The sequence below is a fragment of the Salmo salar genome, chromosome ssa10 (genome assembly GCF_905237065.1).
Source record: "Salmo salar chromosome ssa10, Ssal_v3.1, whole genome shotgun sequence".
Taxonomy (NCBI): domain Eukaryota; kingdom Metazoa; phylum Chordata; class Actinopteri; order Salmoniformes; family Salmonidae; genus Salmo; species Salmo salar.
The window spans coordinates 72,706,215-72,724,983 of NC_059451.1; the positions used below are offsets into that span (position 1 = coordinate 72,706,215).

The 18,769-nt window shown below is 48.7% G+C and overlaps 1 protein-coding gene across 7 annotated transcripts in view; it reads left to right on the forward strand.

Moving 5' to 3' along the window:
- Positions 1–18,463, forward strand: part of znf609a (zinc finger protein 609a) — a 198,516-nt gene extending 180,053 nt beyond the window's left edge. For all 7 annotated transcript variants that reach the window (XM_014123959.2, XM_014123962.2, XM_014123966.2 and 4 more), the window contains 6 exons: positions 5,982–6,069; positions 8,542–10,954; positions 11,153–11,630; positions 11,815–12,153; positions 12,446–12,524; positions 12,951–18,463. In XM_014123959.2, the coding sequence (XP_013979434.1) occupies positions 5,982–6,069; positions 8,542–10,954; positions 11,153–11,630; positions 11,815–12,153; positions 12,446–12,519 (3,392 nt within the window). In that variant the 3' untranslated portion in view covers positions 12,520–12,524; positions 12,951–18,463. The remainder of the gene's footprint in view (positions 1–5,981; positions 6,070–8,541; positions 10,955–11,152; positions 11,631–11,814; positions 12,154–12,445; positions 12,525–12,950) is intronic.
- Positions 18,464–18,769: the final 306 nt, after the last annotated feature.

An 18,769-nucleotide genomic window follows, 5' to 3' on the forward strand; every position in this document is an offset into this window, starting at 1 on the left:
TGCCCACACCAATGACCCGGCAGCAGACCTCTGTCAGAGGTTTGAGAGCAACTAAGAGAAATGGCCAAGACCCACGCCCCCGCTGTGGGATTGCCATGGCTACGAGCGTCTGCACCCGGCCATATTTTTATTTAATGTGTTAAGATTTGGAGATTAAGTCAACATTGAACGCACGCCAGCTTTTTTTGCTGAAGAATTTCATGTGGTTTGGATAAAGAATGGTGAAAAAATGTGCAAGAGGAGGGAATGGAGAGTTGAGCAGTGGAGAGGGCTGTGGGGAGTGAAATGTTTATTGTTGGAGCACTGCCACGCTGTTTGAAACAATTGGTTGCGAAGCCCGCAAAGAGGCAGCTCTGGGCCTCACAGCTGAGAAAGCCCTTCTAGCTCAGAGCTCAAAATTCAGCCTTGTCACTCGGTCCAACCTGGCTTGTCAGAAAGTCCCATGAGATGTTACTACAGAGAGAACAGCTGGTACCGCTGCTTGCTATTGTCCCTGTCCACTAAGAATGTAATGATGATGGAAACTGTGAATGTCTAGTTTGTCTATGTAGGCGAGCCGGTCTGAACAGACAAATGCACGCACACACACTGCGAGGAGCCCTGAGGGGATTCTGCAGTTTCCCTGGCATTTATTCACTCGGTGGTTCGTGTGTCAGTGAAGCCCGCTCGAAGCATGCTCGCTACTCATCCACTACACCCCTCAGTCTTTCACTCTGCCTCTCCCAGAGCTGTGGTTTTGGCCTCCGCTCTCAGCTCTCTCTTTCTTTTTCAATCAGTCTTCCCCATCTGTCCAGTTAGACCTCCCTTCATTCCATCCATGGTCTTTCTCACTCGTTCTTGGGTTCGGACCAACCCGCAGCGAGGCAGCTAGCCAACCCTAGTGTACATTCAACCTAGTCCAGCACAGCCCCAACCCAGCCCCGCTGCACTAGACAGTTTTTGAATGAAAATTGACACTGGCCGGATGACAATTTCCCCCCCCCCCTGTTGACAACTCAATGATTTTCATACGCATACTAAAACAGCTAGTTTGGGGTGGGAGGTCAACTCTGCGAATACAGTGGCTTATGTGTTAGTTAGATGTTGACATTTTGAGATGGACCCAGATTAAAGGTGTACAGCCTGTGTGGTCAATGGCTAGACACATGAGAGCGGTTAATAAGGACAACAGGGAGCGGGCAGGAGACAGTCAGGCCCTTAAAGGAACTGAAAAAAGAGGAGCTATTCTCTCTCTCTCCTCTTCCCATTAAGCGGGTCACTCAGCTGTGCTGAATGACTAGTGGGGTGATTACAAAAGAGGAGCTCTCTCCAGTGGGAGACCCCCACACCCTGGTCATGTGATCCCGCTAGTCAGAGGAGGCAGTGGCCGTAGCCGACGCGACACAGGGTCAAGACCTTATTGACGTCACGGATATGTTGTGTATGGCAACTTCACCCTATCCATTTGCTGACGCTTGCTGAGATGGTATATTTTAATTTGTTCCTGAGGTAAACAAGTTTACATCGTCTACCTACTCAGATGTCAGTTATTAGGCTACGCCCAATTATTTGAACAAAAATAGGAGAAGCACCAATGTGGCCTGAAGTATCCATATTGGCACGATTACAGAGACACATTTAATTGAAGTGCCGTATTGTGTTAACCCTTACAAAAAATATAGCCGTTTGGAAACTGCAGTAAAAGTGCTGTAACTGCAGTCGACTGTGGTATTTTGGACGCAGTAATTGCGGAAATAACTGCAGTTATACTGCATTGTACTGCAGTTAAACTGCACTCTTGACTTCAATCTTTTTTCGTAAGGGAAGGCTTTGTCCTTATTGGAACAAGATAATAACATGATCACTTTTGAAAGCCCAGCACCACCACAGATTTCAGCTCTAAGCACCAAAGTCAAAGCTATAATGTTCTAGCTAGCTTTGTGTGTGGGAGAGCGTAATCCAATGCCACAGAAAGGCTGAGTCACTATGGTGGAGTTTATCAGTTACCATTTAACAGGGAAGGGATATTATTCATTTATCCCTGCAGTTGATCACCACTGTTCCTTCTCCCCTCCTCACTTGAGCAAACAGATTAAGGCCTTTATCAAACACTCATAATCCTGTCTCACTCTTGTCAGCACTGTCAAAGATATTAAATAATCCCACACAGCTCCCGTCATTACAATGCCTTTTAGACAGCCATTAAGAACATAAACTCGCTGTCTTTCAGGCTGGATAGGACTGTGCACTAGCGGGTGACAATAACACAGGCCCTTTTCTCGCCCTTCCTCCATTTACATAGATGGCTTTTGTCCACTGTAGTCTATTTGACCTGCAGTTGGTGAATGGATAAAGTATAATACGACAAGTTAAATGAGAATGGTGCCTGGTAGCAGGGGTCACAGTGCCTGGGGGCCTCCGAGGACCTACAGACTTGACCCACCGTGGGGTAGGGGGGCCTCAAGGGTGCAAGGGAGGAGGATTACGGGGGCCATGCCCACCCATTAATGAAAGGGCGTCCACCGGGGTAAAGATTATTAAACTGGTGACCCAGTCAGGAGAGGCCCCCGGACCCCCAGGCTCCCTCTGGGAGCTTGTCAGCTCTTTGTTGCCATTAGGGAGGCCTTTGATGGGGGAGGCGAGGAGGGGTTAGGGGAGCAGGGCTGGAGGTGGTGGTGGAGGTGGTCTTTGTTGTTCTGCGGGGGTAGTGGGAGGGAAGGGATGTGAAATGACAAGGTTCCTAGCTTCTGCACTTAAGAATCAACATGGGGGCAACCGGTTCATGTCTCTCCTAGCTTCTTTCTCACTCAGTGCATCTCGCCATTTCACTTTGTTTGTGCTCTTTTCTGTCTTACATTTCTCTTTCTCTTTTGCCCTTGTCTACTTACTCTTTCTGGACCTTTCTGGTTCCTCAGTTTGATACAAATGTGCCAGGCTAACGCAGAGGTTTTTAGCAAACAGTGGGAAGGGGATAAACCAAGATGGAGCAGGTGGGGGATTTAGAGATTTCAGAGGGGGGTTGGTTGCCTAGTTCACAGAGACTACTTGACTCCTTCACACATCCACTCACACACACCCTTATAAAGTCCTGAAAGACATGAAGAAGGAAAAGGAATTGCCCCCAAATCCTCCAACCCTATCCGGAGATCTGCTCTTTATGCTCTCTGGATGAGTAAAACCCCGGCGAGCTGAGCTTTTTGTCTGAGTTTGGGCTTGTCTGCCGCTCCAGTTTGCTGCTCTTGGCAAGCGCAGTCTGCTGAGAGGTATGCAAAACAGCCTCTGACAGTCCCACACCGCAACTATGAAAAAAAACAGCCAGGCGTTCTCTCTCTCTCCACAATGAGTAACTCTCCAACAGGACTGTCTCACTTATACAAGCCCTACACACCCCAGGCAGACTCGCTGGGAGGGGAAATGCATCTGCACACGGAGAGAAAGAGAGAGACTGACACACATTTGTATTGTTAGCCTGAGAAGACTTAATGTTGCGTAGTCTCCCTCCGTGTTCAGACTCTGTTCTGTTCTGGGAAGGTTCAGTGCCTGGGGGTTATGTGTAGTGTGGAAGTGAGTTTTTTTTTTTTATAATTGAAAAACTCCCCAGTGCTTGTGTGGTGGGTCACCTGGTCCTTTGTAGCTCAGTTGGTAGCGCATGGCGCTTGTAAGGCCAGGGTAGTGGGTTCAATCCCTGGGAAATGTATGCGCGCATGACTAAGTCGCTTTGGGTAAAAGCGTCTGCTAAATGGCATTATATTATACTAAAGCTAGGCTAATGCTACAACAGATGGAGACTAGTCATCTCTGAATTTTCTCATTGTCCAGTGCGCCAGCCAGCCAGCCCTTCCCCCACCGCAACCCCGCCCTTATCTCTTCAGTGAGGAATAAACTCGTAATCTGTCGAAGCTCAACATGCGGAAGTACGGCGATCACTTTGTTTACATCTTTGCTTTGTGTGAGTCTTATTGGTTTCACACTCTAATGAGTTTATATCTTCACTAAGTGAAAGACCAGGGTAAGAACAATGGCTTTGCGGGTCGAGAAACCGGCATAATTTCCAGCAACAACTACTGCATTCCAAGCTCAAAAAGGAGACAGAGGCAGGGGCCGAGAGCTCGCAGAGCTTCTAAAAACGGAATTAGTCTTCAAGACGCTGTCAGACATGTGGCTTTTAATGCTGGCAGACTCGGGTTACCACCAACGACTTATCTGGCACACAGAGGTCACTATCAGGGGAGAGGATTGACCTGAGCTGCAGGCTTTCAGGCCTGAAAAGCAGCACTGTCTGGCCTTTTTTTACCACTTGTTTTCCCCCTCACGCTGTGGCTACGAGAACATAGGCTAGGTTATACTTATTCATATACACACACACACGCAGCTCACACACTTCAACCCACACCTGTGTTTTTACAATTATGTATGTGAATTTAGGGACTTCCCTCACCTGCGTAAAGCACTTATGTGATTTCAGGGACTACATGAATGGTGTGTGTAATAAGCTCAGAAATGGACCGAATCAGATTTATTTAGATTTTTTTTATGCCTTGGCTCAGACTTTCTTTACGAGGCTCCGGTGTTGAACATCAGCGTTGCAGGCCATTTGAAATAACATTTGCGCGCCAGAGTAAATGACATGGAATTGGCAGAGGGCTTTGTTTGTCTTGCATGGTTACCTTTCCAGCAACGCGCTGATGTCATGCTAACTGATCGCAGATGGGATAATTGCTACTAAGGCGGTTCTGTGTAACGTCTGCCTGGACATAAACTCGCGCACATTTATCATTGTTTGTTTGAACGGTTTGTCTCGTTGAAAATAAATGTTTTTCTCATTGTAACATCGTGAACTTTTTGTTCTATTGCCGTTTTGCTGCTCTGACAAAAACCATGCACGGCATATAATAGTGAAAATCTATTGGAATGGTTGTAAAACGTTGGACAGCTATTGGCTATTCAGTTAATTGTTCATATTCCCTTTCTTGAAACCAAAACAATATTGTACACTTGAGTTAAGCAACATTATCTTGAATGTGCTGTGTAAACACTATCATTGTGACTGAGATTTATGAGAGAAGCTGCTAAGGCAAAACGGTCGGTTGACTGAGTTCAGGTCAATTATGAAAGACAAGCCCTCGGGGGAATGTCTCAATGAAATGGAGTGTGTGTGTGTGTGTGTGTGTGTGGTAGTGATTCTATGGAAGCTCATCCTGTGATACCAACTGCCCCCTAGTGGTCCAAGAGCGCGTGGCAGTTTCTCTCAGCAGCCAAGCGCACAGATGAGCCGAGCCTCAACCCTCCACTCCCCCTCACTCTTCTAGTATCAAAGTGTCTGCCATCCAATGCGCAAACCATTCGAGAGACAAATTGAAGGCGACAGACCTGGGCTCTCACGACCAGGGAACTCTTTTATATGCCTCAGCTGTTTCCTTCCCCGACACGAAAATACATTTTTTCTTTTTCTTTCTGTGGAGCCTCTGCAGTCTGCAGGCAGCAATGTCAGATGGAGGACACCATGCCCCTGTTTTTTTTCCCTCCTCATTCGTCCCTCGCTCAGCTGCATACAAATGGCCGTCTGTCAGTGTACTGTGCTGCTCTTAGGCTGTAATCAGGAACTGCTCTGTTCTAATGGAGGGGGGAGGTGTGTTTGTTAGCAGTTCCGACAGGGAAACCAGCATGCAGCATGCTGAATACTAAACAGTCCCACTATTTTATTCAATACTCTGAGATGCCATTCATTTCAGATTGACCTGCATGTTGCTTAGTGCTGTCTTTTCGCTTTAGGAATTTATATGAAACCAACGATAAGTATGACATATTTTAGTACGGTGTTGTATGTTTACCAGTCTATACTGTGTACAATATATACGTATTTTTGCTAATAATTAGCGGCGCGATTTATATGATCTGTTTGTGTGTGTGTGTTGCGTGGTGGTTTAGACTCTTGGCTGATGGAGGACATGAGATGACAATTTATTCATTACTCATCGTGCCCCCTTTCCTCCTCCTCCCAGGTATGCTGGTGGTAAATGTGACCTGGAGAAACAAGACCTATGTGGGAACCCTCCTTGACTGCACAAGGCACGACTGGGCCCCGCCAAGGTAAGCATACAGTAACTCAAATACACACACACACACACACACACACACACACACACACACACACACACACACACTCAAAACATACAAACCCACGCATGCACACACACGTTCAAACAGAACATGCAGTCTGTCAGACACTTGAAAATAGACAGATATTGGTATGAAGGGCCTCGGGGGTAGATTTTCCCCCATAGCTTTTCTTGTCCTCGGAGCCAGCCGTTATGAATGAAATATCATAGGGTAACGTCTCAGAAGCCCCCGCTGACACAGGAGTTTTCAAATGCAACATCAGGGGTTGGATAGATTTTTCTCCTCTGCCATCGATCCTGTCAAGAGGCACCATACAGCTAGCTGGCTGAGCCTTTCACAGACTTCGACTAAACACGTGCAATGACTGGGTGCCAGCAGCAGCGGCGCAAGTCTCCTATGCTTATGCACGAGTGAAGTGAGTTCGGGGAAAAACTGAAAATATGCATCTCATAAATACTTTTCCCATACAAACGTTTTATGTCTCAGAATCAAATAAGCTTCCCAAAAATAACATGGTGAACGTTTATTTTGATTGACAATTTTTGTGCGTTTATCAGAATCCCATCAGGTAGCCTGATTTTCAGATGTGTCATGTAAACAAGAATATTAGAGAAATTGTTCTTCTTGCAAAGCATTTCTGACACTGCCAGAACTTAAGCGTCAGACCTAGACCCTGTCACAATGAACGAGCCAAGACGTTTGACAATCGTTTACGACCGAAGAATTTGCCCACGACGTGGAAATGTTGTCTGGGACGGCAAAATCGTGGCAGAAGACGGCTAAAATCGTACTGTCTGTGCTGTCCTTAAGGCCCATGCATCCGACGGAGAGAGAGAGCGAAACAATATTTTATGGACTGGACATTTTGTGCTGCTTTGGTGGAATTCTCCACTCTGTCTGGCCTACAATCCTCTCTTGAGTTCTGTATATACCATATTTATTGAAATAGGCTATAGCAAATGGGAATGGGCAAATTACTCGGAATGTCACTTGAGTGCTGCCCTGCTGTGCGCGCCAGTCAAGTTCAAATCTGTCCCATCACGATGTCGTCACCATCGACGATGGCTGTCAGTCATCGTCAATAGACGATGCTATGATGATATTCCCCAACCCTACAGTGAATATGGGAATATAAAGAGTCGATAGGTAATTGCTTCACCATGTGTTGGTAAGTAAGATTAACAATTGCTATAGTGCTGTAAGCAACCGTCCTTCATCTCCATAGCTTTGTGTGCCACACGGTAATCTTCTCATGCCATTTAACTGTGTATTCATCCATAATCAAAGTTGAAATTTGTTAGTGGTTCATGTAGAAAAAACCCAGCCTCACATGCCATCGTCCCAGATCAGATCTACACTGCAGCCGCCTTTCCTGCCGTGCAACACGTCTTTTGATAGAGCTCTGTGACTCTTCTCTCTTTCTCTCGCTCGGTTCCCTGTTGGCTGGTGTGTAAAGGGGGGGATGTTATCTCTTCCTATCTGATCAGCTGCCACGTCACCCTGGCCTAATCTGTGCGAGCCCCGTGTCGCTTGGCGATCTGTCAGAACACATTGGGCTGTCGAGATTGGGGGGATAACGAGAGGATCAGAATCCGGCACACGTCCGGGGCCTGTTAATTTTTTTTTTTAATAAATAAGTGCCCTCTGGAATCGGTGCAGTGATATTAGAGAGAGAGATGCAACGGGATTGAGTGGTTCACCACCTTTGGCTCGTATAGTTTTTTTTATGTGAGAGAGAGACTTTCTTATGCCACGATTTTGCGGTCCCAGACAACATTTCTGCATCATGGGCAAATTCTTAGGTCGTAAATGATTGTCGGACGTCTTGGCTCGTTCATTGTGACAGGGTGTAGGTCTGACGATTAAGTTCTGTCAGAAATGTTGAGCCTTTATCGTGTATTGTGGCTGGTATTACGAGCCGTTCCCGGTGACTGACCAATAGAAACACTGCTAGAACTGAGTATGCATACGTTAATACGATTATTGTGAATAGTCAGATTAATGTAATAATTTGATTTAAACGTTTACATGCTTTTCAAGAAGAATGATTTCCCTAATAATCTTGTTTACGTGACACATCTGAAATCAGGCTACCTAATGGGATTTTGATAAATGCACAAAATTGTCAATCAAAATAAACGTTCACCATGTTATTTTTGGGAAGCCTATTTGATTCTGAGTTTGGAAATAAAAAGTGAAAGGGAGAGAGAGAGAAAGAGAGGCTTTCCCATCTGAGTGTCTCTCTGCGGACCGAGAATGGCAACGGGATTGAGAGCGCTCAATTGAGTGGTTCAACACCTTTGGCTTGTATTGTTTCATATCCACTGTGTCAGTTCCTAATGGCTGTTGGTGGGGATTTCAGGAGGGCAGTGAGTTCTCTGGTTGGAAGGGGGGGGGGGCTAATGGCCAATAGGTCTAATTCTCTGGTTTCGGTTCTCTTAGGTTCTGTGAGTCCCCCACCAGCGACTTGGAGATGAGGAACGGCCGGGGCCGGGGGAAGAGGATGAGGCCTATCGGTAACACACCTGTCAACGAGAACAGCAACTCCTCAGACAACAAGGGCAGTGGCACCAGCAAGACGCGCGCTGCCAATAACAGCAGCAAGAGCCGGCGGGGCAGCCAGACGTCGTCGGAGCGTCGCACACCGCCCAACAGCAACACAGAGGATGTCAAGGCCAGCTCGTCGTCGGCCAACAAGCGCAAGAACAAGCCCGCCTCGGACATGGAGCCAAACTCCAGCTCTGAGGACACCAAGGGCAGCAAGCGCATGCGCACCAACTCCAACAGCGGCCCCAGAGGAGTGCCCCACCTGCCCCACACCGTCCTCCCCAGCATTCCCACCATTAAGGCAGAGCCCCTTCCCCCGCCGCAACTCGACCGCAATTGCCCTTCGCCGGTGCTCATCGACTGCCCGCACCCCAACTGCAACAAGAAATACAAGCACATCAATGGCCTCAAGTACCACCAGGCCCGCGCCCACAACGACGATGACATGAAGTTGGACATGGATGGGGACAGTGAGTACGGAGAGGACTCCACTCTTCACCCCGATCCGGGCAGCTGCAACGGTGCCTCCATCTCTCAGAAGGGCTGCTTGTCCCCGGCCCGCTCAGTCACACCCAAGGGCAGGGGCTTCGAGGCCCAGACTCCATCGCCCTCCTCTGGGAAGTTTGGCTCCAAGCAGAGTAAAAAGAAGCCCTGCGAGGCCGACCCGGAGGCAGGTGGCATGGCTATAGACGGCTGCGAAGACGGGCCCTGCCTTACAGATGAGGCCAGCAATGATGGCATGGACGACAAGAAAGACAGGGCCAAGAAGACTGGTAGCGGCTCCAAGGTGGACAAGCTGGCCCAGAAGGGCATGAAGTCAGCGCGGCCCATCGCCACTGCCATACCACCTCAGCAGCTGTACTCCCTACAGACGGCCGGCGGCTTCCCTGCAGCCAGCCCCGGCTCCACCCCTGCCTTGGGCTCAGTGGTTCAGTCCATTCCCAAGAGCCCGCAGCTGAAAGCCATCCAGCCCAAGCCCTCGGTCCCAGGAGACCCCTCGTCTGTGAACCCAGCTCTGAGCAGCTCAAAGGACAAGAAGAAGAAAGACAAGAAGAAGAAAGAGCCGGGAAAGGAGGGAGACAGCCCCAAAGGGCTAGGGAAAGGGAAGCCGGAAGAAGGCAAGAGCCCATACTCTGAATCCTCAGACCCGGGGAGCAAAGGTGATGGACTCCTGAACGGCTCATCGGACCCCCACCAGAGCCGGCTGGCCAGCATCAAGGCAGAGGCGGACAAGATCTACAGCTTCACCGACAACGCCCCCAGTCCATCCATCGGTGTGGCCAGCAGGATAGAGGCTGGAGGCATGGCCCAACCCCTCACCCCTCTCCACGTGGTCACGCAGAACGGAGCCGACAATTCCTCAGTGAAGACCAACAGCCCAGCCTACTCGGACATCTCAGACGCGGGCGAGGACGGCGAAGGTCGGGTGGAGGGCGCCAAGGGCATCAAGTCCGAGGAGCAGGCTATCCGAGAGGGGGCCAAGAAGGCCCTGTTCCCCGCCCAAACGCCCAGCAAGGAGTCCCCCTACTACCCTGGCTACGAGACTTACTACTCCCCGAACTACGCCAACCCCAACCCCAGCCCAGGGGTGTCGGTCACGGGGGCCACACTGCAGGAAGGGGCCCAGGTCAAGGTAAAGAAAGAGGAGCAGGAGGAGCCAGGCGATGAGGACCGTAAGGTCAAGCAGGAGCTGCAGGAGGACCGTAAGCCCGAGATGGGTGCCTCTGGACCGGGGCAACAGCAACAGGCCTCAGTCATCCAGCAGCGCTCCAACATGTACATGCAGCCTCTCTACTACAACCAGTATGCCTACGTTCCCCCGTACGCCTACCACCCGGACCAGGCCTACCACAACCACCTGATGAACACCAACCCAGCCTACCGGCAGCAGTACGACGAGAGACAGCGGCAGGCAGCAGCCGAGCAGCACCGCGCCGCCGAGAAGAAATCGGACGCTGCTGGAAAGGACAGGGATCGAGAGGGCTCCTCGGGGAAGGAGCTGAGTGAGGAATGGAAGCAGAAGGCTTCGGTGCCCCCCACCCTCTCCAAGGCCCCCAGTCTCACAGATTTGGGAAAAGGAGGGCCACCCCAGGGCAAGCTGTCCAAAGATCCCTTGTCTTCCTTGGAGCAGGCCAAGTCATCGGTCATCATGCCCAAGGGTGAGGATGCCAAGGCGCCGGCCCAGCAGGCCGAGGGGCTGAAGATGAAGCTGAGCGAGGGAGGGCACCATGGGAAGAGGGAGGAGCTCAAGGCGGGCATGGAGTCGGGCAGGCCCTCGGCCATGGAGCAGGGCATGTGGTACAGACAGGTAACATGACCCAGCTGTGTTTGAATCTGTTGATTTTGATTGGATGTTTAAAGTAATGAGCCACCCATTCAAAATTAGCAGTATACATTTTTTTGTTGTTGTGTATTTTGGGAAATGTTTAAGTGAATTTTTAAAAATGTGTAAGATACAACTGTTGAGATATTGTCTGTAATGAGATATATGTTGTGGTGTTTTCAGGAGCCTGACTCGCGGCTGTGGCCTTACGTTTACCCCAGCAAGTACCCTGAGGCCCAGAAACCACAGGACGAGGAGCGGTGGAAAGAGGAACGCGACAGGGAACGGGAAAGAGACCGAGATCGAGCAGATCGAGAGAGGGACAGGGACCGAGACAACCGAGACAGGGAACGGGACCGAGACAGAGACCGAAAGGGCAAGGAGGGCAGGGATGAGAGGGCTCGGTCCAAAGACACCACCCCCAAGGAGGAGAGCAAAGAGGGGGCTGAGCCCCGGTCGTCGTTGGCGGCCTCTGAGGAGCACCGGGGGATGGTGAAGGACCCGAGGGCCACTGCTGCCCACATGCAGTTCTCCTCTCCCCTGGCCCAGCACCAGGGCTACATTCCCTACATGCACGGAGCCTACGGCTACGGCCAGGGCTATGACCCCAGCCACCCGGGCTACCGCGGGATGCCCTCGGTCATGATGCAGAACTACCCTGGTAAGAGTTAAGGCCATGGGATACATACACCTCTTCCAATGGGATTGTATTTTCAGTCTGTACTATGATGATATGTACAAAAATGACTTGGGTGTATTAATTCCTGACATTTTCTGCTTTGATTGGAAATGGAAACGCTCAATCGACTCATGTCCTGGTGTCTAACCACCTCTGTCACCCCCAGGTTCCTACTTCTCCTTCTCTCCCTACGGCAGTAAAATGGGGCCAGGCGAAGAGGGCGGCGAGAAGGCGTCACGCGCCAGCCCCACGGTCAGCGGCAAGTCCGCCTCGGAGGCCAAGGCCCTGGACATCCTTCACCAGCACGCCAGCCAGTACAAGAGCAAGTCGCCGACAGTCGGCGACAAGACCCCCTTGCACGAACGGGAACGGGAGCGCGCCGCTTCCGAACGAGACCGAGACATGGACCGGCCGCGCTCCTCGCCCTCGCAGCGCATCCTGCCTTCCCATCACCACCTGGGCTACCCGCTTCTCTCGGGGCAGTACGACCTGTCCTATGCCACAGGTGAGTGACGGATGGACGCCCACAAACGGGCTCAAGCACACGGAACACATCTCTGCCTTTGGTGCTCAGTTAGCTAACTGCTCAAATGGAGCGTTTTTCTATGGTAATCACATAACTGTAACATTATATAACTTTGTAAGGCCCTTTTCTCCCACCTAAGGTACTATAGAAAAAGTACAGTAATAACATGCAATCCATGAGTAGCCAAACTTGGTGTAGGAGTGTATTGACAAAAGTTGGAGTCATTATTAGAATATGGAGGCGTATCTAACGTTGGGCTCTTCCTTCACAGGTCTCTCCTCATCAGCCATTGTTGCCAGTCAGCAAGCCTCCGCCCCCTCCATGTACCCCCCTGCACGGAGGTGAGAATGGTAAGCAAGAACCAGACCCCCTTCACAGCTCCTGAGGACAAAAAATGCTGCATACACACACACACACACACACACACACACACACACACACTTCTTCCTGGTGTTTAAACATGGTCATTTTTCTGAAGCTAGTACCTTAGTCAAAACTGCTACTGACTACTAGAAGGATTTCCAGTTGTTTGATGACAAACATACATTGCATTCTATGGTGCCCTCTGCTGGACACAATATGAACAAACGTCAACTACATTTTATTCCAAGCATCATTCGAGAAAACAGAATGTGTGATTCTCTGTAGGGCGTTACTACAACATAGGCTGGATTAAGCAATGCTAAATACAGGCCAATCATCTTGTTGAATGTGGATTTAAAAAGTCTTGCTTTTGCTGTTGTATAACTCTCCCTGTGTCTTATTTTCCCCCACAGGGAGACCTGATTGGCTGACCTCAACCTTGCCTGGAGCCATGTGACTGGATCACATGAGGAAGCGTGCTGTGGCGCTCATTTTTAGACATCAGTTCAATGGTGTTTGTTGTACTTTTAGTTGATTTTGCCTGGTTGTTCCGGCTGATCTGGTTCCTCCTCCCTCAGCTTCATTGATGGCCACCCCACAGCAAGGCTTCCTGTGGCTTGGTTGAGGGCGCACCGAGCCCACCTCCTCTGGTACCGCGCGGCACGGCCAACCAACCAGCCAGTCCATTGACTCCTTTGCACTGCTGAGACATTCACAGGAAGGACTAAAAGGCTTGAAAAAAGGCCTGATGAGACTGGCACATTCTGATGGGGTGAGGCCCATCGACGGCCATTTTGGAACTAGAGAGTGCACTAGGGAGAGGAGGTTGATCAGAAACAAACTGGATTAAGTTTGAAATCACTACATGGAAATATGGACTTAATGGATTGTTCACGGATCCTGGGCCTTAGCGTAATAGAGTTGCAGCTTAACTTGAGGAAGTGGGTTGTTTCGTCCATCCACCAACCTACCCACTGACCCTGAGGACATCTTGAGACATTCATTGCAATGGACCCATTTTATTTTTCGGTTGTGTTTTTTGGGGGGGATGGTTGTTGTTTGGGCCAGAGGAGGGACCGACTGGTATCCCCATCCCTCTCCACCACTCTGGGCTTTCTATGCAAGCCGAAGCTGCTCATCTCCATACACTGACAGAAACAGCCCTCCTCTCTGTCTGTTCAGTTTCAGGGGGAGGAACTTTCAAGTTCACAATGATGTTGGGTTTTTTTTTTGTTGTGAAAAGTTATCATCCGCCTACTTGAGTTTGTTTAGAGCGTCAACAATATCCATGTTATTTTTTTTTTTTGTATGAGGCTTTTGTGCGTTGTTCGTTCCACATCTTGGCTTGACTACCTTGTTTCCATCTCACTCTGACCCAGTAAGGAAACTCCCTTGGCTGTTTGCCGCTGCTTCGAACACTACTGGCCTCTCAGTGGCGGCGGCGGCAGCTGTGTCACGGGTTTCCTTTTCCAAAGGGTCATCCAGTTTACAAAGCAGCACCAATGCATCCGCTACAGCTACAGCTCCCGGCTGCTCAGCGAGGGTCCCGCCTTAGAGGGAGAGGACATATCTGTGCCAGGAGGTATTTTGACTCCGAGAGAGAAGAGGAACAGAGAGAGGAGTACAGATGCACCATTCAGGGGCTCTCCAAGCTCTGTGACCCGGAAAGGGAAGGAGAAAGATGCACTGATCGGAAAGGCCGTCTGGATTCTTCAGATGCTGCCTCTGGTTCTATAGAACCATCTATCCAAGCCATCCATCCTCACTGGACACTGCAGAGGCTGGAAAAGGAGAGAGGGTCCATAGAGCCATCCATCCAGCTCTTACAGTACATATGGCATTTGTTTTGGCTGTTGTGGGCCCCAAGTGTCAGTTTGTGGACATGCAAGCTGTCTGGGACCCACAGGACTTTGTATGTGAACAGTTGGCAACTGTCTGCAAGCCACAAGCTGGCTACTGCTGCTAGTCTCTCACCAAACTGCATCATGGGATGGCCGCAGTCCTCCCTCATCAGTGGACATCTAAGAACACAGAGGGGGGCTCTCGCCGGGCTCTCTCCAGAGCTGTCGATGGATGCTCAGTAGATATGGCAGCTGCTGCACTCGCTCTCCCTCTGATCTAGTGTGTAGTGCTGGAGAGACAGGCAGCTCACTCCTGTATATTTATTAGAGGACTTATAGTCACGGAGTGCTGTGTTACTGGGAGTTGGCACATGCCCCTGTACTATATTTGGTGAATGAAAGCAATTGCAAAATTGAATCTCTCCTGCTGGCCCACATCCCCTCCCATCGTATCTCTCTCCTTTCCAACTATCTGTGTGTGTGTGTGCCTGCATGGAGTAAGGCGGCACTGTAACGAGTTAGCCCAACGCATAGTCCTTCCCGTCGGAGCAAGCCGTGTGCACGTTTGCTTTGGGACACTTCCTAGCAGCTCCCTCCCGCCCTTCTCTCGCTCTCTTTTTCCCACACGCACTCACTATTGTGGTTTTCTGTATATAGTGTACAGAGGAATTCTTTTAAAAAGGTTTGTTCGATGCTATTGAAAAAATGTATTTTTTTTGTTGGTCTGTTAGCCTTCTCTTTTTCCCTACCATTCTTGATATAATATGACAAACTGTAGCTGGTGTAACAGCTTTAGAATCGAAGTGTTGTGATCATTTTTTCCCCTCCCTGCCTGGACCCCACCCCTTCAGAAGCTTGTTGTCCCCCCTCGAAGCCCATGACGCCATTTTAGTCCCTTCTTCGCGCACGTTCCCAAGCCGCCTCGAGGAAAACAATGTCACATTTCAACATGTCATTGTAACCGTCACTCCTTTGTTGTTGTCGTTGTTTTTCGGTTCCACGAGATGCTGATCGTGAATGCAGTTTGTTGGCTGGGAGTCGGTACGTGATTACTTTCTGCCGTGATAGACAAAGTAGAGGACGGGAGCGAGACAGGCTGAGAGCAGAGCAGCTGTCTAGAGGGTTGATAGAGAGGTAAAACACAGCAGATTCTCCCACCCGGTCCACTCCTCTCCCGTTTAATGGTGCCCATCGATCCCAACACCAGCGCCCGCCCCCGCCCCGCCCGCTAAAAACAGTCAATCTGATTCGCTCTGATGCTTTTATTACCCTTCATGGATCCGGCTTGCTCGGGTGCGCAGCACGGAAAGTCTGAAATAATAAATGAGATTTGTGGTTTTTGTATTGTTGTGTGATTTAGGGCCGGTTCAAAATGTACGTGGGGGCAGAGGGGGGGGGTCGGTTATAGAGGAGGGTTGTGTGTTTTTTTTACTACTGGGCACAGGGGAGGGTAGTTTACATTCACCATTTAGCAGGTTTTACTATATCATTTCTTCCATCCTAGCCAATTGTCCTCATCTGCTTGCATGCTCCTCCCCTATATCAAGGTGTTTTGGTACTTCCTTTATGCACAACGTTTTTCCATGTGCTAACTTCTTACTGTACCACAGGTCAGTATAGTCTAACAGTATGTCCTTCCCTCTATTCACCATTCATTGTGACAATAGTGGTAGGTGGATCGTTTGTCCAGATCTGCAATAGGTTAACTAGCAATCATAGCACACAAAGAAAAATTCTAATCTGCAACATATAGAGGAATAGCTGATAGGCAGCGGAGAGGCCAGGTGTCTCATTGCACATGGAATAACAGTGAACACATGAAGCTCACCCTATAGATCTTGTTTAGGGACAATAAAAAACGATCCTATCCTAGACTAGCCTACAACACCACAATGCATTAAATAATTGCATGAATGTTTTCAAGTGACTACAACATTCTACTCTAGGCTGTAAACTGTAGTGAAAACATCATTTCAATAACGGCGCAAAAGCCCTGTTTATATGAATGTTTCATTCCATTTGGATCAGTTATGGGTCTAGAAAAGCACAGTAGCAGGCCAGTCTAGCTATATTTTTTCCTTCTGATACCGAATGCGCTGTCTGTTGCGGATCATCATTCTCCCAGGTGATCCTATAATAATGTAGCCACATAGGCCCATGCTCCCAGCAGGCCCAGTGATTCAGGAAAAGATTAACCTGCGTTTTGCCTCCTCTCTGATCCGTACGACTATTCCTCGCGCAACTAGAACCATAGCGCTTCAATATTTGTCATTTCACTTTTTTTAAATGTATCAGCTTTTATGTGTGGCATAAACACAACCAGTCACCATGTTTTCATCTGATTAGGCTAGTTCAGAAGTCTCCTGTAGGCTGCCTTCGCACGTCGGTCCACTAATATAATTCCGGCATCCGAACTGTGCGCTGGCCATTTTGTATTTCATTGAACCTTTTATTTAACTTGGTAAATCAGTTAAGAACAAATTCTTATCTACAATGCCGGCCTACCCCGGCCAAACCCTAACCTGGACGATGCTGGGCCAATTGTGCGCCGCCCTATTGGACTCTCAATCACGGCCGGTTGTGATACACCCTGGAATCGAACCAGGGTCTGTCGTGACACCTCTAGCACTGAGATGCAGTGCCTTAGACCGCTGCGCCACTCGGGAGCCCATTTGAGGAATAGAAAGAGCCATCTGTTACAAAACACCAAAATGTTTAATAACATTCGGAGATTGTCAAACCAAGCCTTCGATACTGGGTACAACGTAGGGAGGGATGTATTTTCTGTTTGTCCAGATTGACATAATCTATTTAAATTTTGGTGTTGAAAACACAAAACATGATGTTGAAGGGCCCGAAATTGGTAATCCGTGTGCAGTTATGCTTTGCTTATTGGTTGTGTGGTGCATTGGCACAGAAACCTGTTGGTGGAAAATTAGTTGCATATATTTTCTATAAATATAGCATCAAAATGTTGAAAATCTGATTTCCCCCTAGCGGATCGTTGTCTGCCAGACTCTGATTGTAGTGTAATGAGACCAGCAGGGAGAATCTAGTCCGTGGTGGTCGGTAAACCCTGAACCTTCTGGCCCGTAGCCCTGCGTGACACCGCAAAAGTATGCTAAAGTGGTAAAGTCGATATCCCCGTTTATAAAGACGGGTCGCTACAGTTATTATTATTTGTGGTTGTAGTCTTTTAATGGGAGGGTTAATTCAAGGGTGTGCACATTTTTTCAAAGGACAAGGTGAGTGTCGTGAAAAGGTTTTTTACGTTGGGGGAGGGGGGCTGCATTTTCCTCACCACATGACTGTTGATGCTCAGCCGTGATTGGAACCTGGCACAGATGTTTTTTTTTTTCAAAGTCGATTTTTCTGTTGTTGAGATGTGTCCTTAATACAATGGGGGAGGAGCTAGTGTTTTGTTTTTAATCAGTCTGTACAGAGTGGGATGGAAGGTGGGTGAGGTTATATAGTAATAATGTCATTTTCTGCTGTTCTACATCTCATTGTTAAACCACATACCCTGTGCTGGTGGCAGGCTGTTAAAAAAATGATGAGGGGAGGAAAAAAAAAAAAAGCACTTGATTTTATTTTTAGAGAATCTAGTTTGCGGATCTTTTTTTTTTTGTACGTTGACACCCGCCAGCCAGAGAAATGACTTGTTGATCAAACTCCCACGGCAGCCATTGTTGAGGCGTTGTCTCAAATGGTGCCTGGGTAGTCAATCCTTGTATTCCTCCCGCAGGGGGACGAGGGAATGTTCTTGTGTGGGATGTCCTCTTCCTGTTCTCTATTCATAACCCTGCCCCCTAAACCCCCCCTGCCCTATCACACTCAGCCCTGCCCCCAGAGCAGTGGCTCAGTATCAGTCATCGGTACTTGAAAGAAAGATGTTTACAGCTTTTTTTTTTATTGCTATGATTTGTTTTTGGTTCATCCCACACCTCTTCTCCTCCCCCGCTGTCCTTTCCCCAAGGGTTTCTCTCTTATGTAAAGTGTACATTGCCACGTTTTTTTTTTATACAATACTGTAACTTGCCTTTGTACATTTAGGCAAAAAAATAAATCTTTTTATGAGACAATCACTCCTGTCCCGTCTGTCTTGTCTTTATTTCCACAGGAAAGTAAAGGGCATGGATCACCATAGGTGTTGCTATTGGGAAACACAGGTTCACCAACCTATCAGACTATAAGGTTATTTTTCAACGTTCTGGTACTTGCTTGTGTTCAAAAATGGTTCACCATGCCCACAAACTCCGCTAACACTTACTAACTACAGGCACGCTTATATACTCATAGTGCATTTTAACGCTTGTTATAAGTTGTCAGAATTCATAAATAGTTCTAACATCCTTACAATACATCACTATGATGCATTATAAGACCAAAGT